Source organism: Pteropus alecto, unplaced genomic scaffold (assembly GCF_000325575.1).
Source record: "Pteropus alecto unplaced genomic scaffold, ASM32557v1 scaffold537, whole genome shotgun sequence".
Classification (NCBI taxonomy): Eukaryota; Metazoa; Chordata; class Mammalia; order Chiroptera; family Pteropodidae; genus Pteropus; species Pteropus alecto.
Window position 1 is genome coordinate 85,952 of NW_006440625.1, and position 22,061 is coordinate 108,012.

A 22,061-nucleotide genomic window follows, 5' to 3' on the forward strand; every position below is an offset into this window, starting at 1 on the left:
CAGTGGGGAAAAAGGGTGAGATGGTTACTCACTAGCAAAAGAATTTAAAACCTTTCTGTCACTCAACCAAGAACACAGTTGGGATGTATCAGGCTATATGCCTTCCCTAAATGATTACCCCCTTGCCAGTGTAATCTGATGTAAACCATGGCTGGATACCAACAACTATATGGATACCAACAACTATCAGCTCCATCTTTCCCTCACTTCTTAATGAAAGAACTAACCATTAGAGGATACCTCCCAACCCAGTGTTCCCAGTTCCCACATCATCTCATATGGGCCCTGCAGACCCTGGCCATACAGGTAGTAATTGCACTGACCCTCTCTTTCCCACACTTCTACCTGACCCCTGAGCATGTGGCACTACTGGGTCTTCAAGTGGCCTTCCAAACAAGTAGCTTTCCCAAACTCATCAGCTTCCACTCTCCATTTGGCTTCCTGATATTCCTAAGTCTAACAGCTTTGAGTTTTACTAGTTCTCGTCTATCTCAACTTGATGTTGCAACAGGTAAACACTTTTTCCTAGTTTCGAAGTCATGATATGTCTACCTGCTTATGAATAGGTAAAGGTATACCTTTTAACCTAGTTGCCCAGTATCCTTGGCCAACTTCCAGTGCTCTCCTTGATAACAGGGACCAGGTATGAATTCTCCAAGTGTCCAGTAATTATCCTAGCTAGAGACCTTCCCTCCTCAGTTAGAATTTGTGGTAACAGGCTTTATTTCAAATTGTGCTTATAGTACCTTTAAAAATAGTCCCAGATGATGCCCTCCACAGCCCTGCTTTCCACCAAGCTCAGGGCCTGCCCAAGTGTTCCCAGAACAAGGTGCTAGAGTGGCTCAGTGCTGCTCAGAGACACATGTACTAATGCTTCTCAGCTCAGTCTGTCCCCAGCTCTCTTACTCAACAGCACCAAGCAGGGAATAAATTGAGGTTCATCTGAAAATGAGGACTTAGCCATCGGACTCTGGATCTCACCACACCTAACACCTCATCTTTCCCTGGCCCATCCATCTCCCGAGGAGAAACCCCGGCGATGCCAAAGTTTTCTACCACGGGTATTCACATAGCCACGGGCAGCTGTCAAAGGGAGGCAGAGAGGTCACTAATGTGTTGCCGCCCAGCTGACCCCTGAAATCTGAGGATGTTCGGGGCTTTATGTAGGGATTCATGATCCTGCCTCTGACAGACTTGTAGCTTGGATGGCTCTTCGCTGCACATAAAACTTTGAGGGAGCTTCATAGGTGAAGGTGCAGTTCAGCCAGACGTTACATTAAGTATAGTATCCAAAATACAACCCTCACTCAAAAACTCATTTATAAACTTAGTGATAATAAGCAAACATGGAGAGATCTCCAGTGCATAATCCAGTGCATGATGGTCAGGCAAGTCGTAGAGACCTCGGTCTCAGGGGACAATCACTGTCTCTACTGAGACAAAACCCCAGCTGTGTTGCACAGAGAGTAGCCTCTCCTGCTGGGGTCTGAGCCTACAGCTTAGAGTAGCCTCTCGGGGTCTGAGCCTACAGCTTAGAAATCAGTGTCCACCCTATAGAAAGCTGGCTGCACTACAGGGCAAGGCAGGGAGGTGTTTGCTGGTAGGCAAGAAGGCAGGTGGACAGGATAGGGACGTGGGTGAGGAGGCTCACCTGAGCCAGGCATGGATGCAGGCCATGGATGACTCTGTTTTGTACTTGCGTTTCCTTAAGCGCAAATATGAAAGTAGCTGTGGGAGATGGAAGGCTGAGAAATGGCCCATGAGGCTATCCAGTATCACCCATATGTGGCCTCTTTTAGGAGAAAAAATCGCTCCTTCGTAGAGAGGCTTGACTTTCATAGGCCAAATAATTTCAAATACAAGATGACTGCAATTTTGGAAATAAAATAGGACGTGCAAAACAAAACCAGTGAAAGAGTTTTATAAAGTGTGTTAATAGAATACAGCAATGTAAGTGGGGTATATGTTGGCAATGTAAACGACAGCTTTATGAGCAGTATGTTGCCTTCCGTATGCCTTAGAGCAATGCCAAATGCAATATACACATTACAACTATGACAAAACTTTACTTGTTGTATAGCATCCAAACTCTACTCTGAGTTAACTAAATAAGTTTAAGAGAACTGCTTTCTAAAGCTTTTTTTTTTTTTTTCCGATGTCCCTTCTCTTTAGGGGAATCGTATTGATGAACTTAAAATTAAACGTTCTAACTTCAGTATAATCTAGAGCTATTAATCAGTTTGACCATGAGTTTAAGATTATTGAATCAAGCTGGTACCTACGTGAAATGCATTATAGTATTTTGTTACTATGAGTTTTTTTTTTTTTAAATGTCAAATAAAACAGTTAAGACAGGTGTAAAAAGTCGGAACACCAATTGCACTGTGATGCGATTCATTTCAAGTTCAGAAAGAGACAATACCCATGTTTAGCAATGCTCCAGGAGAGGATTTTGTGCCTAGAAAGGAGCATCGGAGGACCTTCTGGGAAGACACTCATGTAGTTTTGGGTACTGAGTGTATAAATGTTTTCCCTTAAACATTTCATCAAGCTGTACTTTATGTTTTGAGGAATTTTAATGTAATGTTTCAACTAAGTTTAATTAAAATGTAATGGGTAGGTGTCCATCGATAGATGAATGGATCAGCACAATGTGCATACATTTAATGCTGAATATTATGCAGCCTTAAAAGTAAAGAAATTCAGATACACGCTACAGTGTGACGAAATTATGTTAGCTTCATACAGTCAGAAAAAGACAAGTGCTATTTGATTCCACTGACAGGAGGTACTTAAAGTAGTCAACTTCATAGGAAGCAGAATGTTGCCTGCCAAGAGCTGGACTGAGAGCCGTTTGAGGAGATGAAAAAGTTCCAGATATGATGAGTGACGATGACTGCACAACAGTACAAATATACTTAATGGCACCACACTGTACACTTAAAAATGGTTCAGACGGTAAACTGATCTTGTTGTATTTTACTGCCATAAATAAATAAAAACAATGGTGTGTAATAGCTTGTCCTGAATGTTTGAGAACTTTAATAATACAAATTTTATAATAAAAAGTGAACAGAAGTTAACTTTAGGAAAACTGTCGTAAACAAACCTTCCTATGATATCAACGTATGACCCAGAGACACCTGCTTGCAAGTGACATAGCCTGAGTCTGGCACAACCCGCACACAGTCTGCGGCAGTCTTGTCTTCCCAGTTCCCCACTGACCTGCCGTTTCCCTAGCCTCCTTCGCTGTCAAGAGGGTTGTGTGTTTATTCCCTCACACTGAGGGCAAACAGATGCTTCAAAGCATCTGCAGAGATAGAATTGCAGTCCTCAGATGGGTGGGATGTGGGGCCACTTTGCCCTTCATTATACCCCCAGGCACACTTTGGGAGGATGTGTTTGCCTATTCATGCCACATTCCCCACGGGGAGCAACTTGGTGAGGAGGCTGACCTCATCACTGTCAAGTCCATGCTCAAGGCAAGAGAACCCAGTTTCAAAACAAATGGGGGCACCCCAGCTCCTAATACCTGCCCACCCTCTCCCTATTTCTTCATGCAAGGGACCTGTGAAGAAAAGTCAAAAAGGACGAGTAAAGAAGGAAGAAGTAGAAGGTAGGTCCATAATGTACATGGCGTATGAGTCTGAGGTTTTAGGGACTATGACAAGAACTCTGCTATTCACACCATTAAGGAGGGGGCCCATGGCAAGATTTTAAGCTGAGAAAGGACATTACTTGAGTCTGGTTTTAACATCCATAATGAGACTCTTTTAAGTCTCTTCACGATCAAGGCTTCCCATCAGCCCAGAAGATGGTCAATGTGATGTTTAGTTATCTGTGTCAATTTGACTGGGTCACGGGGTGCCTAGATATTTGGTTACACATGATTTTGCGGTGTGTCTGAGAAGGTGATTCTAGATGAGCTTCACATTGACTGAGTAAAGCAGATCTCTCTGCCCAGTGTGTGTGAGACTCGTGCAATCTTTTGAAGACCTGAATCAAACAAAACAGCTGAGCAAGAAAGGATTCTTTTTCTCTACCTGAGTGTCTTCTGGCTGGGAGGTTGGTTTCCCATTACTTCGGACTCAGACTCTGACTGGATCATATCTATTAATTTTCCTGCTTCTCAGGCCTTAGGGTGTGGATGGGAACTGGTTCTCTTGGGTCTTCTTCTTGCAGGTCTCGGGTTTCTCGGCTTCTGTTAAGCTGGTGTGGGGCACTCACTGAAATATGCCTTCTAAGATGGAGGATAAATGTTTGAAATTGGTCTCCCTTATGACCCAGAAGAAAGCACAATGCCTTCTGAGTCAGTCAGTTTGGGAGGCAACGGTTTACCCTTTGGGGTGTGTCTATGATCCATCTGCTGAGTGTCCCAAATAAGTTTCTTGTTTCAAGTAAACTGCAGACCAGGAGAAGGTCCTGTGTCAGTTCCAGTACCCTGCAAACTGCTGTGCCCTTGGGCCATGTGATCCAGTGGATCCAATGGAACTTGAAGTGTCGGTGGCAGATAAAGATGCTGTTTGGAGGTATGGAGCCTTGGCAGGCCCCTAGAGGTGAATCACAGTATAGGCCCTTGTGATTTTTGAGGAAAGCCCTGCCATCCTACACAGGTAACTACTCTCCTTTTGAGAAAAAAGCTCTCGGCTTGCTACTGGGTGTTAGTAGAGACTGACCGTGTACACATTTGATCACAAGGTGCCATGTAACGATGCAACTGGAGCTGCCCACCATCGACCGGGTGTTACCATTTGTCTAGAAATTGGTCATTATGGCCACACTGCATCATCAAATGGAAGTGGTCTATCTGGGATCCGGCCTGAGCAGGCCCTGAAGGCACAAAGTTACATGAGAATGTGGCCAAATGCCCAAGGTCCCCATTCCCGTTACACTGCCCACTTTCACCCATGGCCTCGTGGGGGCCTCTGATGATCAGTTGACAGAAGACGAGAAGACTCAGGCCTGGTTCACAGATGGTTCTGTGTGGCATGCAGGCTCCACCCAAAAGTAAACAGCTGCAGCACTGTAGCCTCTCTCTGGGATGTCCCTGAAGGACACTGGCCAAAGGAACTCTTCCCAGGAGCGGATCTTCAAGGAGTACACCAGAGTGCTCACCGAGCTTGGAAGAGGAAACGGCCAGACATGTGAGCGTGTGATTATAAAAGTGATTTCTGTGCTGTGCTCAATAGTTTGGCTGAATGGTGATGTTTCTGGAAGAACGGGATATGAAAATTGGTGACCAAAAATTAGAGAAAGAAGAATTTAGATAGACTTGTCTGAAACACACAAAGACAGCATGTCCTACGTGAATGCTCACCAAAAGTGCAACCTCCAGCACAGGAAGATTCTAATAATCAAATGGATAGAATGATCCATTCTGTCATGTTGGATGCATGGGTCAATCTATGATCCCTCCCATTATAGAATGATTTCATTCTCCAGCCAGTCTCTTTCCCCAGCCAATGTCCCACAGTCCCATGGGCTTGAGGAATGGAAGATATGCCTGGACTCAGCAATACGGAACTTTCACTCACCACGCCTGATCTGGCTATATCCACTGCTGAGTGCCTCGTTTGCCTACAGGGGAACCAACAAGAGTCTCTGACCCCCTGGTGGCCGGTTGATTACACTGGGCTTCCTTCATCATGAAAGGGGCAGTGTTTGTTCTTCTCTGAATATAAATTTGCCTGCTTTGTATGCAATTCCTTTGCCCAAACTACCATGTGTGGACTGGCAGAACGTCTTCTTCTCCATCATGGTGGTCAACACGGCTGTGTTTCAAATTAGGGAACTCACCGTATAGCAGAAGGAGTGAGGCAAGGGATCTACGCACATGGAGTTCACCAGTCTCACCACGTTCTCCACAATTCTCAAGCACGCAGCCTGATGAAGCAGTTAAATGACTGTTTGAAGACCCAGTGATAGTGCAGATTGGGTGGACTTACTTTGCAGGGTTGGAACCAGGTTCTTCAGGAGGCTGTGCATGCTCTCAATACCTCCAACATATGTTGCTGCTTCTGCCACAACTAGGATTCCTGGGTCTAGGAAGAGGAAGTGGCAGCACTCACCATTGTCCCCAGTGACCGACCGACATTTATGTTTCCTGTTATGTGACCTTACGCAATACTGGCCTGGACGTCTTAGTTCCAAAGGAGGAAATGCTTCCACCTGCAGACACAATGTGATTTTACTGAAGCACAAGTTAAGACTGCCACCCAGCCACTTGGGCTCCTGAGTCAACTGGCAAAGACAGAAGTTACTGTGCTGGTGTGGTAATTAATCCTCACTCTCTAAGGGAAACTGGAGTACTACTGCATAGAGGTAAAGAAATGTGTGTGTAGAACGCTGATAGATCCCATAGGGAGTCTGTGTTACCATGCTCTGTGATTAAGTTCATTGGAAAGCTGCTAATGTGAGCCAATTCCAAATACGAAATCTCTTTATGTATTTCTACCTCTATCAATTATCTCTCTTCATCCACCTATCAAGCCATCATCTGACATCTGATACATCCATGTATCTATCTTCTATCCAGCTGTCACCACCTATCACCATTGTGTGTCTTAAATGCCTCTAAAATCTATTTATATATGCATAAGGTCATGGAAAAGTTCCATATAAAATCTGCATCAAAATATACGTATATGTCTCCTATTGGTTCTGTTTCTTTGGAGAACCCAGAGTAATAACTACTACAATCCTAGTATTGTGAGAATCCCCCAGCCCTCTCTCTCTCTCCACTCATTCTGTGTGGGCTTGAAGTCCATTAGTTGCCTGCCAGACACCAACATCATCCTCATGTATGTCTCCTTGATTAACCTGGGTCTCTCTCTCTCTCTCTCTCTCTTTGTGTGTGTCATGCACTTGTGTACAGAGAATAAACCCCGAAGAAGGAAACAGAATGGGAATGGTGATTCTAGGACACTGGGGAGCTAAAACAAGGGAGAAAGCAATTCTTCTATCGCTACAAAATAATCAGGAGCATAACGGTAATCGAATACCGAAGTAAACTGGTGGGCCTTTGGATTTGACAAAATGGGCTGAGAAGTGACCAGTGCCACGGGTTTCAGGAGCTGTGTTGCTGTCAGACAGGACTACGGAAATTCAGTGTGTGTGAGTTCCTGATTCAGGTGTAGATGGAGGTGTAGACGTAGAGACAAGGTACAGGGAGAAATGACGAGTCCTGTTCAATGACTGCAGTGGCCCCTATCCCCATGTAGATGTCTCATGAAAATTTGACCTGAAAAAATTCAGTTCATCACTCATCCTAACTTCATTTCAAGTACTAAATAGCTACGTGTGGCCTAGTTTCTACAGTATTCAGCAACAGGACATTTCCATACTCACATCAAATCCTATTACACTGTGCTAGAATTGAGAGTTTGGGAACTGTGAAAGTGAAGAAAGAGGGCAGAAGAATGCAACTCGTAGGCAAATTTGTCTGGGTGCTCTAGAGTGGTAATGACGAAAAAGTGCCTGTGCTGGAAACATCTGCATTTAACGTAGACAGCTAGCATGACCGTTAAATGACACCGGGACTAAAGCCTGTCTGCCCCTTATGTCTCACAGTCTGTCTTCAGGGAATAAGATGAAGCCCTGGAACAACAGGCCAAAAATGTGCCAGTAGGAGGCAAGGGCATATACTGTGTCCATGGGGTGGAGCTGGCTCAGTAGCCGCTTAGATTGGCACAGGTTATGACAACCGAGGTTCAGGGGCAGGGGGAGCTCTTCCTAATACCCACGGTGGAGTGGAGCTTTTTCACTTCAGGTCCCCTCACAGCAATGAACCATGCTTGTAAATGGTCTGGGGGCACCAAGTGAAGTGGGATATCACCAAACTCAATCCAAAAAAGACATTTAGAGCATCTAAACTCTGAGAGAACAATAAATGCAAGTGCGACACATTACGTCTGTGCTAGGTACCTGAAGGAGATTCAGTCCATTTACTCCTCCTCCTATTATCCCTCTATTTTACACATGGGGCATTTGAGACACAGAGCAGGACGTGACAACGACTGTAACATGGGCGAGACTGTGTTCAGACCTGTAGTGCAGGTTCAGACCTCTATTGCCTCTCAAAACAAATATGACAAGGAATTGGAGGGGAAAAAAGGTAGGATAAGAACTTGAGTCAGATTTAAACACATGTGCAAGGATGGCCCTATTCTGTGGCCCACCGGTGCCACATTTCACCCTAATCAGTGAGGACAAGAGGAAAAGGCAGTAAACCCCACGCTAAGGAGAACAGTAGGAATTAATCTTTTCTGTCTCCTAACCCTGGATTTGGGGCAAATTTCATGGTGCTGGGGTGCAGATGAGCACTTTGTATGGATGATCACTTGAAATCTACAGAGCTACAGGAGCCCCACTCTTTCACGGAGACAGGAGGACGTGAGCTCTTGCCAAGACAAGGGCAATGCACATCTCAATTAACTACGCTTTATAAAGAATTCCAATTCTAAACGGAAGGCAACAGCAGGTTAAAAAAGGAAATTCTCAAAAGGATGTAAGGCCTATGGACCTGGCTGAGCCCAGCTGCTGCCACAGCTACTACGGGTCTGTCGAAAGAATGCCTGAGGATGAGGCACAGGAGAACAGAGGGCTCAGCAGATGGTGTAATGTACATAGGAGACCTTAACGTCTTTGCCACTCTCATCGATGCAGTACCTCTCAAGCACCAGTGCCTGCACGTGCTGGCCCAACATTCGTTTTGACACACAGCTCAATCTGGGGTGAGAGAGAAGAGGGTCTGGGAGGTAGAAAGCAGGTAGAAATGGGGCAAAGAAGGTAGGGGAAACTGTGAACACGAGTGGTATAGCTAGAAGTCGAGGCTCCCACCCCACCACACAGGGCGTCCCTCAGTCTACCCAGTAGACAACCCACAGCTGGCATGAAAAAAGCAGTAGAGCATGGACACTCCTTGGGACAGCATGGTGATCTCTAATTTGTGTTCTCTCTGGAGACGGTAGAAAGGAGGAGGGACAACAGTGTCACTGGGATGAAGAGTACTAGTCACCTGTATACTCCACCCCCACCCCCCGGGGTAGTGAGTAAAGAAGTAAAGAAGGGGCCTTGCCTTAGAGCAGTTGAGGAACTGTCTGAGGGTCATCTCTTCACCATTAGGCTGTAGCCCCTGTACCTCAAAGTGATCTCACAATGTCCACTCTTGGTTATTGTACTGTGGAAAAAAAGCACAAGGGAGTCCAACAGAGGCCATCCCAGATGCTTTTGCTCCTATCAGTCAACTCGATGTGTGAAGTTAGATCAATCACAATCCTCTTTTGTTCAAAAGTTCTTCCTCATTCAATCATGAGTAATGGACTGACACTTTTAAAGGGACAAACAAGGCCCCACTCTGCGGAGACCCTGCTAATTTCTTCACTCACCTCCCACGCCCTTTCCCTTCCCAATCAATTCCCTCTAACTGTGCTGGCTCTCTCCACATTAGTTTCAGTACATGCCTGTCACACTCCTACTTTGCATAAGTTCAAAAATCTTGATGATAAATTAACAAACAGTATACCTCAGGTATATGTAACCCAACTGTACAAAGCCTGACCTGGCTTGGTGAACACTGCAATTCTAGAGATAAACACATACAAACACACAACAAGAAACACAGACACAGCCTCAGTCACTGATGGCTAAGACCAACGGTTTGCATACAGGCATAGCAAAGGGCTCGGAGGAGCTGGAGAAGGGCAGGGCCAGGTTGATGAAGCTGTTCTTATAGGACTCAAGCTGTTGGTGTCCCTGTACCACCTTGTAGAGCTCCAGACACACAAGGCCAACTATAGCTGTTGAGGTTGTGGCAATGGCTGGGATGATCTTGCCCGCAACCAGCTTGCTCTGTGAGACAGAAGGTGACTGGGTAGCCATCAGAGACGTTTAGGGACTGCAGAAGAGGCCAAACGTGGGAAGATTCAAGCCTGGGAAAGGGTGAAAGATAAATTTTAGACTATCATTACCTTATGCCAGTCTACAGGCAGGAATATTATAGTTTTCTGCCTGGAAGCTGGATGCAGCCACAGTGAAATCCACATGGACGTTGCTGTCATCATCCTGTTGTGAGTGGAAATGGAGCAAGGATAGGGGAGACAGGAGTGGAGGGAAGAACGGGTTCTTGCCTACTGGAGACTCGAGTATTTTCCACCTTGGTTAACTGCCAGACCAGCCAAAGACTCCCCCAGACCACAAAGGATGATCACTGAGTAATGTGGCAGGCCTATAATCCCCACACAAGCCCAGGATGCCTCAGCCCATCCTACCCTGCCGAGGGGTACCCCCACCTAGCACCTTCTCAAAGTTGATGGGGTACATCTTGAACCCAGGGAGTATCTCTGGGCTGGGTAGCATGGCCTTGAGCTGCTTGCATCATCTGCAAAGAGGGAGGGACATGCCAGTCCTTTAGGTTCCAGGACAGGGTCTAAGGCCAAAAAGCAGGAGCCCAGGATGGCCAGAGTTGTTCAGGCAGATAAAGGATTTGAAAAGAAGAGGTACTGTGCAAAAACATAGTGGGGAGGAGAAAAGGTAGAGCAGGGAACACCCCAGAAAAGACAGAAGTAAGCAGGTGTGGAGATTTGAAGAGAGAGGCATCTGCAAACACTGGGGAGAAGAAATAAAGACATTCACAAAGGGTAATGTAGGCAGCAGCACTAGTCACAATACCTAAGAGGCGGAAGCAACCCAGTGTCCACTGACAGAAGAAGAAATAAAGGAAATGTGATCCATCCATTCCATGGAACGTTACACAGCCTTAAAAAGGGAAAACATCCTGTCACTTGTAACAACATGCTTATGCTTAGCTAGAGTCGGAAAAACAAGTTTTACATGATCCTACTTTACGTGACAATCTACAAGAGTCAAAATCACAGAGATAGAAAGCAGAACGGTGGCTGCCAGGGCTGGGGGTGAAGGGGAATGGACTTATTGTTTCATAGGTAAGTTTCAGATTTGCCAGAAAGTTCTAGAGCTCTGTTGCACAACAATGCCACTGTGCTTAACACTACTGAGCAGCACACACACAACTGATTAAGACGGTAAATCCTATGTGTTTTCTTACCCAAAAATTTTGCAAAGGCATGTAGATGGAGATATAACGGTAGGAAACCTTGAAGAGAACGAAGAAGAAGGAGACGGAGAGTCACAGAGGAACGAACAGGGAGAAACAGGAGGGAGATATAGGGAAGAAGATATATGAAGGGGCACTGGGGAGAAATGCAGAAGGGAAGAGGAGAGAAATATGGAAAGGGATAAACAGGAGGAAATCTGAAGAGGGCGACCAAGGGGAAGAATGGTGGAGATAAACCTAAGAATGGAGAATGAGATGGGAAAATACTGGAAGAGGAGACAGCCAGATACAGAGAACATACGAGTATGTATTTGGAAAACAAAATGAGGGAGACGGGGTGAGGAGGGGAGAGATACATAGGGAACGAAATGGAGTATATATACAGAGACGATCCAGTTAGAGGCGGATTTACAGAGCATGAGACTACCTAATGACTATCTGGTCACCACCGTCTGTTTCACAGAGAAGCTGACTGCCGAGAACATCAGTTGCAGATGGATGGAGAGATGGAGAGAGGTGCTGAGGGAGTGGAAGGAAGATATACAGAGGCTAACAACTGAGGAAAAATGCAAACAGAAGGAAGTGGAGATCTGGAAGGACATGAACCAGGGAAGAAATCAAGGCAGAGAGAATACTTGTGGAGGTCAAGTATCTCTCTCCCCCATAAATACAGAACAAGAAGAAAACAGACAAAAGGGAGCAGAAAACAAGGCAAACACACTCACAGAAAGATGAACAGTTTGTCCTCCTGACAGTCAGAGTGGGAGGGAGGAAGGTAAAGAGTGTGACAGAATCAGCCTTTAGCAATCATTCTTATTTTTACTGGAGGAAGCGAGGACCAAAGGACGGTGTGAGTAAACTTCAGGGCTGGGGTCTCAGAACAGGGCCAAGGGCAAAACACAAATGAGGAGATCTGGATGGTCAGGGCATAAGAGCTGTGGCTGGCACTTCCAACATTAACCATATACTTTGCAACTCTATTTACTGTCTACTGCAGAAATTCTCTGACATAAATCTTAAAAAGAGCTTTCGTTATGTGGGATTCAGTTACCAATATTGCCTGTATTAAAATTTAACTTGAGAAAATTTAAAAATATTATTAGTCCAGTTGAAAAAGGAATAATACCATTGCACGGTATAAACATTGCGAGAAATAACTGTTCAATACAAAACTTTAGTAACGACAGTCAAATTGTATTTACATTTTTGCAAATCTGTTTTAAGTTATACAGTCTCTTAGAAGACCTCTGGACTGTTCTCACTACTACTGAGTTCAATCTGATCTGTGTTTTGTTGCGGGTCAAAGGGATATTCTATCTCACAGGAGAATATTTTAACACTATTTCCAGATATAACTCTTTGTGTTTAAATTAAGACATCGACGATAGACAAGTGACGGTGTTTTAAAGCCATCTGCAAGGTAGAATCTTGAATCCATAAGAATCTACTGGTTTATTTTGCATTTTGAAAGGATCTTTAACTAGTGCACAATTTTGCATCATCGTGAACTAGTCGTTTGCCCCTGTGTCACTGAGTTAGCGAAGACTTCCTAAAGTGGAATGATAAATTCCACTTTCACCTGATAATCTCAGACTGAAATAGGCTAATAACGTCTTAGTACTTTTCTTTGAAGGGCTGTGTTCTTGCAGACTTCATGAAAGTGTGTCTTGGACCTTAAGACGACCTCACACCACATTCTGAGAACCTCTCATTTGCTCTGTGTCTTCCCACTAGACAAGGGTAGGAACTGTTCTTCTGCGACCTTATGTATTCCAAATGTCTAGAGAAGTACCTCGTAGTTACGTGATAAAATGACAGACAAGACAGACTCAGAGTAGGCAAACACGACACTGACCTTTATAGAAGCCTTCCCAGATAGATCCCTCTATAACCAACCTAGATTCCACAGTCCCACATCGGCAATGACCAAAAAAGTGAAAGGACACAAAAGGGACAACCAAGGTGTACAACGACAAATGAAATGAATGTACGTATTAACTACTTGACTTAAATGGTAGAGAAAAGAAATGAGGGAACAGCAAAGGAAAGATTTGTGAAGACTGATAACAAGACAAAAAGACAGAAGAGGAGTGAGAGGAGCATTCACCCACTCGCCATGCCTGCCCCACTCACCGTGACATCCCGAGGCCGGAACAAAAACTGTCGGTTCAGGTTGGACTTCTCAATGGCGTCCATGTCTGTAACGGTGACTGCTCCCCTCTCCCCACAGCCTGGACCAATCATGGCAAAATTCTTGAGCAGCTCACAGCCAACGGTCTCTGCACCCACCTGGGAGGTGCACAAGGAGAGAGACAGAGGCTGGTTAGGGCAACTGAGTGTAGCAAAGCCACCTGTTAAGTCCTCAGTCCCCTCAATCCCTCCCCTCGCCCCACCCTGTTGAGACAGCAAGAGGGTGAGAGGGTCTAGTACTCCACAGTCAAGTCCCAGGGCCATAAAAACCAAGGGTCACCTAAGGAAGGAGGACGTATGGGGGGAATAAAGGAGGCCACCAGAGGGGAGGATAAGGAGACGTATCAGGCTTGTCCTTGGCATGAAGAAAATAGAAAAAGAGATGAGATGAGGATATAAGAATCAAGATTCTCCCTCGTGAGATGGGAGGAGACTCCAGATAAGGTGGCGATAGGCTAGGAGAGCTGAAGGTAGCTGGTGTCCAACGTGGTCACTCACCAAGAGGTAATTCTGCCTGCCCAACTTCTCTTGTAGGTCTGAGCCAAATATACAGCCACCTGCCCATTGTAACTGTTCTGGCACAGAGTCGCATGAAAGAGAGGATCAGAGAAGAGCTGTTTTACACAGACTTGCAATAACCCCTTCCCCATGGATCCCACCCACATACCGGGAGACACTTGTCCTCTATGAGGACCTCTTTATCCTCGGGGAGACACTCAAAGGCATCAAAGTACAGCCACTGCATAATAGGCATAAACTTCCCAGAGCAGGCCTGGGGAGGAGGAGAGAAAGGGCATGTGGTCGCCAGTTAATTAAACACTAAAGATAGAAAGGAAGGCACTTGGCCCATCCCCAGCCCTGCCCTTCTCCACCCACACCAACCTTCATGAAGGCCTTTATAGGGATCAGATCCCCAGCAGCCACGTATGCCAGTTTCTGAATGAGCTCTTCATCCAAGTTGCCCTGCTGCACCACCAGCAGGGCTTAGGCATTCACCATCTGTGCTAGGGTCACTAGTTCTGCTGCATCCTCCTGATAGGGCAGAGGGGACCAAAAGAGAACCAGTCAAGCCAACCGTGGGGACAGGGAGAAAGGGGGAGAGAAAGCAGACAGACGGAAAAGAATGGTGGGGCTTTGGAACAAGGGCTCCCACCCATGAACCTCAGAGTGGGGCCGAGGGGAACGGCTGTGCTGAGCACAGAACTGGTGCAGGGCCTGGAAGCCAATGTGCAGCTGGGCAGGGTGAGAGTACTTGGCAGCGTCTGTTACCACAAAGTCTGGCTCTGCCAGTGAGGCTGGCAAGGATTTCCGTGAAGAGTGAGATATCAGGCCCTGAGAAGTGAAAGACCTAGATGTGCCTGCAACCCTACAGCCCATCCCCCACACATTCTCGCAAAGCTGATCTTCTTAGGTACTCTGACCTGACTGATGATGCCTCCATGGGTATAGTTAGAAAAACTAGAGGTATTACAGATACTGAAGGCATAGGGATCTAGGGGAATGAACGGGATGGATGGGTGTCTGTCAGTCCATTCACCAACCCTCCTGCCCTGTCCAACTCTCTAATCAACAGCAACACCAAAACAAAAATTAAAAAGCTGTTCCCACCCAGCTCAGACATTGGGGACCGTGGCCAGACCTAGTGCAGACACCACCAAAGGTACCCTAGGCCTAACTATCACATCGGAAAATACAAAAGTAAGCCCTGAAAAGTTCCAACAGCAACTCGGTAAATTCTCTGGAACAAATCTCAGAAATATTAAAGAACACACACACACACACACACACACACACACACACACACACACACACAGCAGAAAAACAAAACAAAACAATAGGCTCCAAAATGTAGCCTTCACAATTACCTTGCAACCATCAAAAATTACCAGACCATGAGTCTGTGACTTTTGTACATTTGGGGGGCATTATTGCTTCCAAAACATGTTTTGGCCCCACACCTTGGTTGGGACTCATCACCTGAGGCTTCCTATATTTTCAACATATAGCAGTCTTTGTGTTTCAGATCTACCAAGTATCTCCTTAACATATTCATGATTTTCTAGAGATTCTTTTTGACGTATGGAACATATCTGTAATAGCTGTTTTAATGTTACTGGTCTACTGATTTTACACACTGGATGAATTAACAAAAATGCTCCAAAAGATGAGCCAATTAGACATAGAAAAAGAAAATACCCAAAATACTACAGAGTCAAAAAAAAAAAAAAAGTAAGTGGCTTAAGACACGTGTAATGGATTTCTGGAAAGAGATGATTGGGTCAGAGGGAGTGAGAAAATATTATTGTGAATAAAATTATGACCAGTAACTTTTCAAATATGATAAAACCATAAACTCACAGATAATATAAATGCAATAAACACCAAGCCAAAAAAAAAAAAAAAGAGAGAGAGAGAGAAAACTACACTAAATACATCATCATAATAACATTGCTTAACTTCAGTGAGAGAAAATTGGTAGGCGACATACAGAGGAACAAAGATAAGAAAGACAGCAGTCTTCCGTACATGGACAATAACGCGAGCAACAGAGCAACATCTTTAAAGCAATGAAAAAAAAAAAGTCAATTCTAGGTAAACATGGTGGAGTGAGAGATGTCCTCTGATCTCTCCTCTTGAAACAACAATAAGCTGAACATCTGAAACTCAACAAAAAACACCCAAACTGCACACCAGCACATCTGAGCGTGGGATCTGTATATAAGAGCTACTGCGAGTCAGAACCCCAGGTGTCAGGTGGTGGACTGGGAGAAAACAAAGAAGTTGCAGAGCTCCCTGCAGGAAGAGTGGGGGGGAGATGGTGTGGAGACTTCCCTGAACAGCCCCGCCTGGAAGTGCTGTGAGTTCCACGCAGCTGCAGCAGGGCCCAGTCATCAGGGCAGAAAGTAGAGAAGTGAGACAGGACCACAGAGAAACAATAGTTGGTTTTTACCAGCCCCGGCTGCAAAACCAAGGCTGAGCCGCAGCCCTCAACTCCCAACCCAAAGGGCCCCTTTCCCCATACCCTCTGAGAACAATCACCACAGAGCCCCAGGGGAATCTGAGCAAACCCTGCTGAGACTGTCGCCGACACTGACAGGGACTGAAACCGAGGGTAGCCAGCGTGATCAAATATCTACAAGAAAATTTAAAAAGACATTATTTGTTTTATGTAAAGCAGGGATACAAGAGGTTTAGATTCCACCTACTGGAAACCAAAAGATAAACAACTTTGCAACAGGCTAAGAACCATTATATAATAAATCTTTCTGGAAAAACAGCAGAATACATTTCCATTAATGTCCAGGTGGAGAAATAGTCCATTAAACACCATGAACAAGCAAGGTAACAAGGCATCTGAGAAAGAAAGAGAAAAATCTCCAGAAAGTAAGGTTACAGACATAGAAATAAGTGATTTAAATGACAGAGAATTCAAGACAGTATTTCTGAAAATACTCAGTGAGTTTCAAAACAAGTCATATCAACAACTTCAGGAATTGAAAAACAACTAGATGAGCAGAGCAAGGAGATTGAAACCCTCGAAAAGAACAGAATAGGTCTTCTGGAGATTAAAAAAGAGACACACCACAAGAGTTGAAAAATGAAATAGCAAGCTTGGGAAATAGAGTCGACCAAATGGAGAAAAGGATCAGTGATATCGAAGACAGAAATCTAGAAGGAAATCAGAGGGAAGAAGAGAGATACCGAAGAACAAAAAAGAATGAAAGACGAATACAAGAACTACCTGATACCATCAGGAGAGGAAATGTAAGAATAATGGGCATTATTGAAGGCAAGGAAAGGAAGCGGGGACTAGACAGCATTTTCAGACAATTAGTGAACAGAATTTCCCAAACCTAAGAAATGAACTAGAGCTTGGAATTCAAGAAGTCAACAGAACACTCGATTATCTCAACTCCAAAACGGCCTTCACCAAGACACATTGTATTAAAGTTATCAAAAATCAATGGCAAAGATAGAATTTTCAGGGCAGCCAGGGAGAAGAAAACAGTAACTTACAAAGGAAAACCCATTAGATTATCATCAGACTTCTCAGAGCAAATTTACAAGCCAGAAAGGAATGGAATCAAATATTTAAACTATTAAGTGAAAGAAACTACCAGCCTAGAATAATGTAACCAGCTAAGCTCCCCTTTAGATATGAAGGAGCAATTAAGACCGTTCCAGATATACAACAATCAAGGGAATTCTCCACTATGAGGCCTGCACTGCAGGAAATACTGAAAGGGGTCAGCTTACCTAAAACAAAATGAAAAAAATAAAAAATACATAATTAGGAGTATAGTGACTATCGGGCAAATAGAAGCAGAGGAGTGCAATCCTTACTAAGAACAGGGCATTAAAAGCTTAAATAAGAAGAAGAGAATTGCTATAGCAAGATAGTAATAAACATTCAGGATACATAGGGACAAATTGAGATAACAATGACTGAAAAGGGGAGGATTCAAAGATCTAAATTCTCAATGGAGAATGGACATAAGGCATGTGCAGAAGAAAATGGATGACTCTCTCTCTCTATATGTGTGTATATATACACACACATACACTCATACACATTACATATATATCCACTATATATATACACTATAAATACATACACACACACACAAACACACACGCACACACACTATATATACGCATTATGTGCATCACTATTCTTTTCATATTCGTAATGGTAACCACACACCAAAGATTCAGAACTGAAGTATATAACATAAAACAAGAAGATCCACAGGGAAAACTCACAAAAGCCAACCAAAATAAAGAAAACAGAAATACAAGGACAAAGAAGCAATGGAAACAACGAGCTACCAGAAAGCAAAAGATAAAATGGCTATTCGAAGACCTCATATTTCAATAATCACCCTAAATGTGATATCAAACTATAATTTGCATCTGTAAATTATGTAATTCTATAAACTAATGTTACCCCAATATACTTAATTTAAAAAAATTATCAAAAACCAATGAAAAATGGAGATTGGGGAAGATGGTAGAATAGGTAAAGGCAGGGTTTGTCTCCTCTCAGGTCCTCATTGAAATTACAACAAAATTATAAAATTATCAATGTGGAGAATGACCAGAAGTACAGCTGATCATAACACCTATGTCTGATAATATAAAGAAGCCACATCGAAGGCAATTCTGCATAGGCAACAACCATCTGTGGATTGCTTTGTGGTTCTCACTGGGTAGCCTTGAGCAAACAAAAGCAGTGGCTGACCTTGTCCTATGGGGGAGCCCCTCCCAAGGGGCCACAAAACCAATGCACCTGGAGGCTGGCACCAGACCACAACAGAGCAACTCCGGACTAGTCCCATTAGTGATACACACAAAGGGTGGCTGCCACAGGTACAAAAGCCTGCTAGGGAAAATCCCACTCTGAGGGGTCAGCCTCTCTTACCCTGTGTGTGCAGCCAATTCCCATAATTAGTCAGCTTGAGCATTAATCCCATCCACTGATCTACTAACAACAGTACAGGGTTGGTGACAACGGAAGATTGCACACAATGCACACAAAGATCATGTCCAGAGGCCCAAGCATAAGGGATCAGGCAGAGTGCCCCACTGGGCCACACAAGATGCCTTACATATTTGGCCATCTGGCCAAGACTAAGAGATGAAACAAATATTTCTGACACATAGACACATTCCCAGAGAGTCTAATAAAGTGAGAAAACAAAGAAACATGCCACAAATGAAACAAGAGAAAACTCCAGAAAATAAGCTAAATGAAATGGAGGCAAGCAACCTACCAGAGCCAGAGTTCAAAATAATGGTTATAGGGATGCTCTGTGGACTTAGGGAGAGAATGGATGAGCACAATGAGAACCTCAACAGCATAAAAAAGGACAGAGAAACCACACACACACAAAAAAACAAAAAACAAAAAAACAGACAGAAATGAGGAATACAGTAATTGAAATGAAGAATACATTAGAAGACCTCAACAGTAGATTGGACGAAGCAGAAGATCGAATCAGCGAAATGAAAGACAAGGTAGTAGAATACACCAAATTAGAACAACAAAAAAAATTTTTTTAAATGAGGATAGTTTAAGAGACCTCTGGGAACAATATGAAACATAAAAATATCCAGATCATAGGAGTACCTGAAGAGGAAGAGAGAGAGCAAGGGATTGAGAATCTATTTGAAGAAATAATGACAGAAACCTTTTCTAACCTGGCAAAGGAATTAGACAAATTAGTTTGGGATGCACAGAGGGCCCCAAACAAGAGGAATTAAACAGAATTTCACCAAGACAAATCATAATTAAAATGCCTAAGGTCAAAGACAGAGAGAGAATCTTAAAAGCAGCAAGAGAAAGGAAGCTAGTCACTTACAAGGTATCCCCATAAGAATGTCTGCTGACTTTCAATGGAAACTTTACAGGCCAGAAGGGAATGGCAAGAAATATTCAAAGTTATGAAAAACAAGAATCTACCATCACAAATACTTGATGCAGCAATGCTTTCAATTAAAATGGAAGGTGAGAGAAAGAGCTTCCCAGACAGGAAAAAGCTTAAGGAATTCATCATCAACAAACTAGCATTATAAGAAATGTTAAAGGGTCTTCTGAAAAAAGAGAAGGGATAAAAAAGAAAATAGAAATAACAAATATGAATAATAAAATTTCAATAACAATGTAGCTTTCAGTAATCATTTTAAATGTAAATGGATTAAATGCTCAAATCAGAAGACATAGGGTAATGGAATGGATAAGAAAACAAGACCCATGCATATGCTGTCTACAAGAGACCCATTTCAGATCAAACGACACTCAAGACTGAAAGTAAAGGGATGGAAAAAGATATTTTATGCAAACGGAAATGAAAAAAAGCTGGGGTAACAATACTTATATCAGATAAAATAGACTTTAAAACAAAGGCTATAAAAAGAGACCAAAAAAGGGCATGACATAATGATAAGGGTATCGATAAATCAAGAGGACATAACCCTAGTAAATATATATGCACCCACATACATAAAGCAATTATTGACTGACATAAAAGGAGAAATCAATAATAATACAGTCATAGTTGGATACTTTGACACCCCAATTGACACCAATGGCCAGATCTTCAAGGCAAAGAATCAACAAGGAAACAATGGGACTAAAAGACACACTAGGACAGATGGATAGATATTAATAGATATTTCAGAGCATTTTACCCCAAAGCAGAAAAATATACATTCTTCTCAAGTGCATATGGATCATTTTCAAGGATAGACCACATGTTAAGACACAAATCAAGTCTCAAAAAATTGAAGAAGACTAAAATCATATCAACTGTCTTCTCTAATCACAATGATATGAAACTGGATATCAACTACAAGAGAAAAAAAAGAAAAACACTTGGAGGCTAAAAAATAAAAAATGCTACTAAACAATGAATGAATTAACAATGAGATCAAGGAAGAAATCGAAAGATACCTACAGACAAATGAAAATGAAATCACAATAACTCAAAGATAGGACAGTGAAAGCAGTCCTAAGAAGTAAACTCTTAGTAACACATGCTGACCACAAGAAACAAGAAAAAAACCAAATAGTCTAAACTTACACTTAAAAGAATAAAAAAGAACAGCAAACAAAAACTAATGTGAGTAGAAGAAAGGAAATAATAAAGAACACAGAGGAAATGAATGAAATAGAGTCTAGAAAAACAATACAAAAGATTAATAAAATCAAGAGCTGGTTCTTTAAAAGCATAAACAAAACTTTGCCCAGACTCATCAAAGAAAAAAGAGAGAGAATTTAAATAACTAAAATCAGAAATGAAAGAGGAGAAAAAACTACGGATTCTAAATAAATACAAAAGATCATAAAAAAATGCTAAAAGCAATTATACATCAACAAATTGGACAATTTGGAAGAAATGGATACGTTCCTAGGAATCTACAGTATCCCAAGACAGAATCAAGAAGAAACAAAGAAATCTGAAATGACCGATTATCAAAAACGAAATTAAATCAGTAATCAAAAACCTTCCAGAAAAAAGTTTTGAACCACTTGTCTTTGAAGGTGAGTTTTACCAAACGTTCAAAGAAAAATGATCACCTATTCTCAAATTCATCCAAAAAACTCAAAAAGAGAAAGGCTCCCTAACCCTTATATGAGGCCACCATTACCTGGATTCCAAAACTAGACAAAGACATTATAAAAAAGAAAACTACAGGCTGATATCACTTATGAGCATTGATGCAAAAATCCTCAACAAAATATTAGCAAACAAAATTCAGTAGTACTTTAAAAATGTCAATGATCAGGTTGGTACTATATCCGCAAATCAATATGATATACCTCATTAACAAATCAAAAAGTCTATGGCCATGCTACCCTGAACAAGCCCAATCCCATCTGATCTCAGAAGCTAAGCAAGATTGGGCCTCGTTTGTACTTGGATGGGAGACCACCTAGAAAGACCAGGTACTGTAGGCGTAAAAAATAAATAAATAAATAAAATAAGGAGTTGTAAGAAAGGTCCTTGCAATCTGTGAAGTCAACCAAGGGTTGCCTCACCTAAAAAAAAAAAAATAAAATCGAAAGATAAAAACCATATGATCATACAAATAGATGCAGAAAAAGCATTTGACAAAATCTAACATCCATTCACAATAAAAAAAAATCTCAGCAAAATGAGAATAGAGGAAATATACCTCAATATATTAAAGGCCATATATGACAAATCTAATATCATCCTCAATGGGGAAAGGCTAAAAGTGTTTTCCTTAAGACCACAAACAAGACAAGGATAACCACTTTCACCACTCCTCTTCA

General features: G+C 42.8%; 1 protein-coding gene across 1 annotated transcript in view; it reads right to left on the reverse strand.

Moving 5' to 3' along the window:
* Positions 1-8,603: 8,603 nt before the first annotated feature.
* The window catches only part of LOC102897779 (ubiquitin-like modifier-activating enzyme 1), a 47,404-nt gene continuing 33,946 nt past the window's right edge, over positions 8,604-22,061 (reverse strand). Inside the window, 15 exon segments of the mRNA XM_015593519.1 lie at positions 8,604-8,749; positions 8,884-8,956; positions 9,077-9,178; positions 9,667-9,849; positions 9,969-9,986; positions 9,988-10,062; positions 10,297-10,365; positions 11,063-11,110; positions 13,205-13,360; positions 13,760-13,807; positions 13,810-13,843; positions 13,930-14,033; positions 14,144-14,293; positions 14,423-14,569; positions 14,656-14,823. Coding sequence (XP_015449005.1) covers positions 8,604-8,749; positions 8,884-8,956; positions 9,077-9,178; positions 9,667-9,849; positions 9,969-9,986; positions 9,988-10,062; positions 10,297-10,365; positions 11,063-11,110; positions 13,205-13,360; positions 13,760-13,807; positions 13,810-13,843; positions 13,930-14,033; positions 14,144-14,293; positions 14,423-14,569; positions 14,656-14,823 — 1,521 coding nt within the window.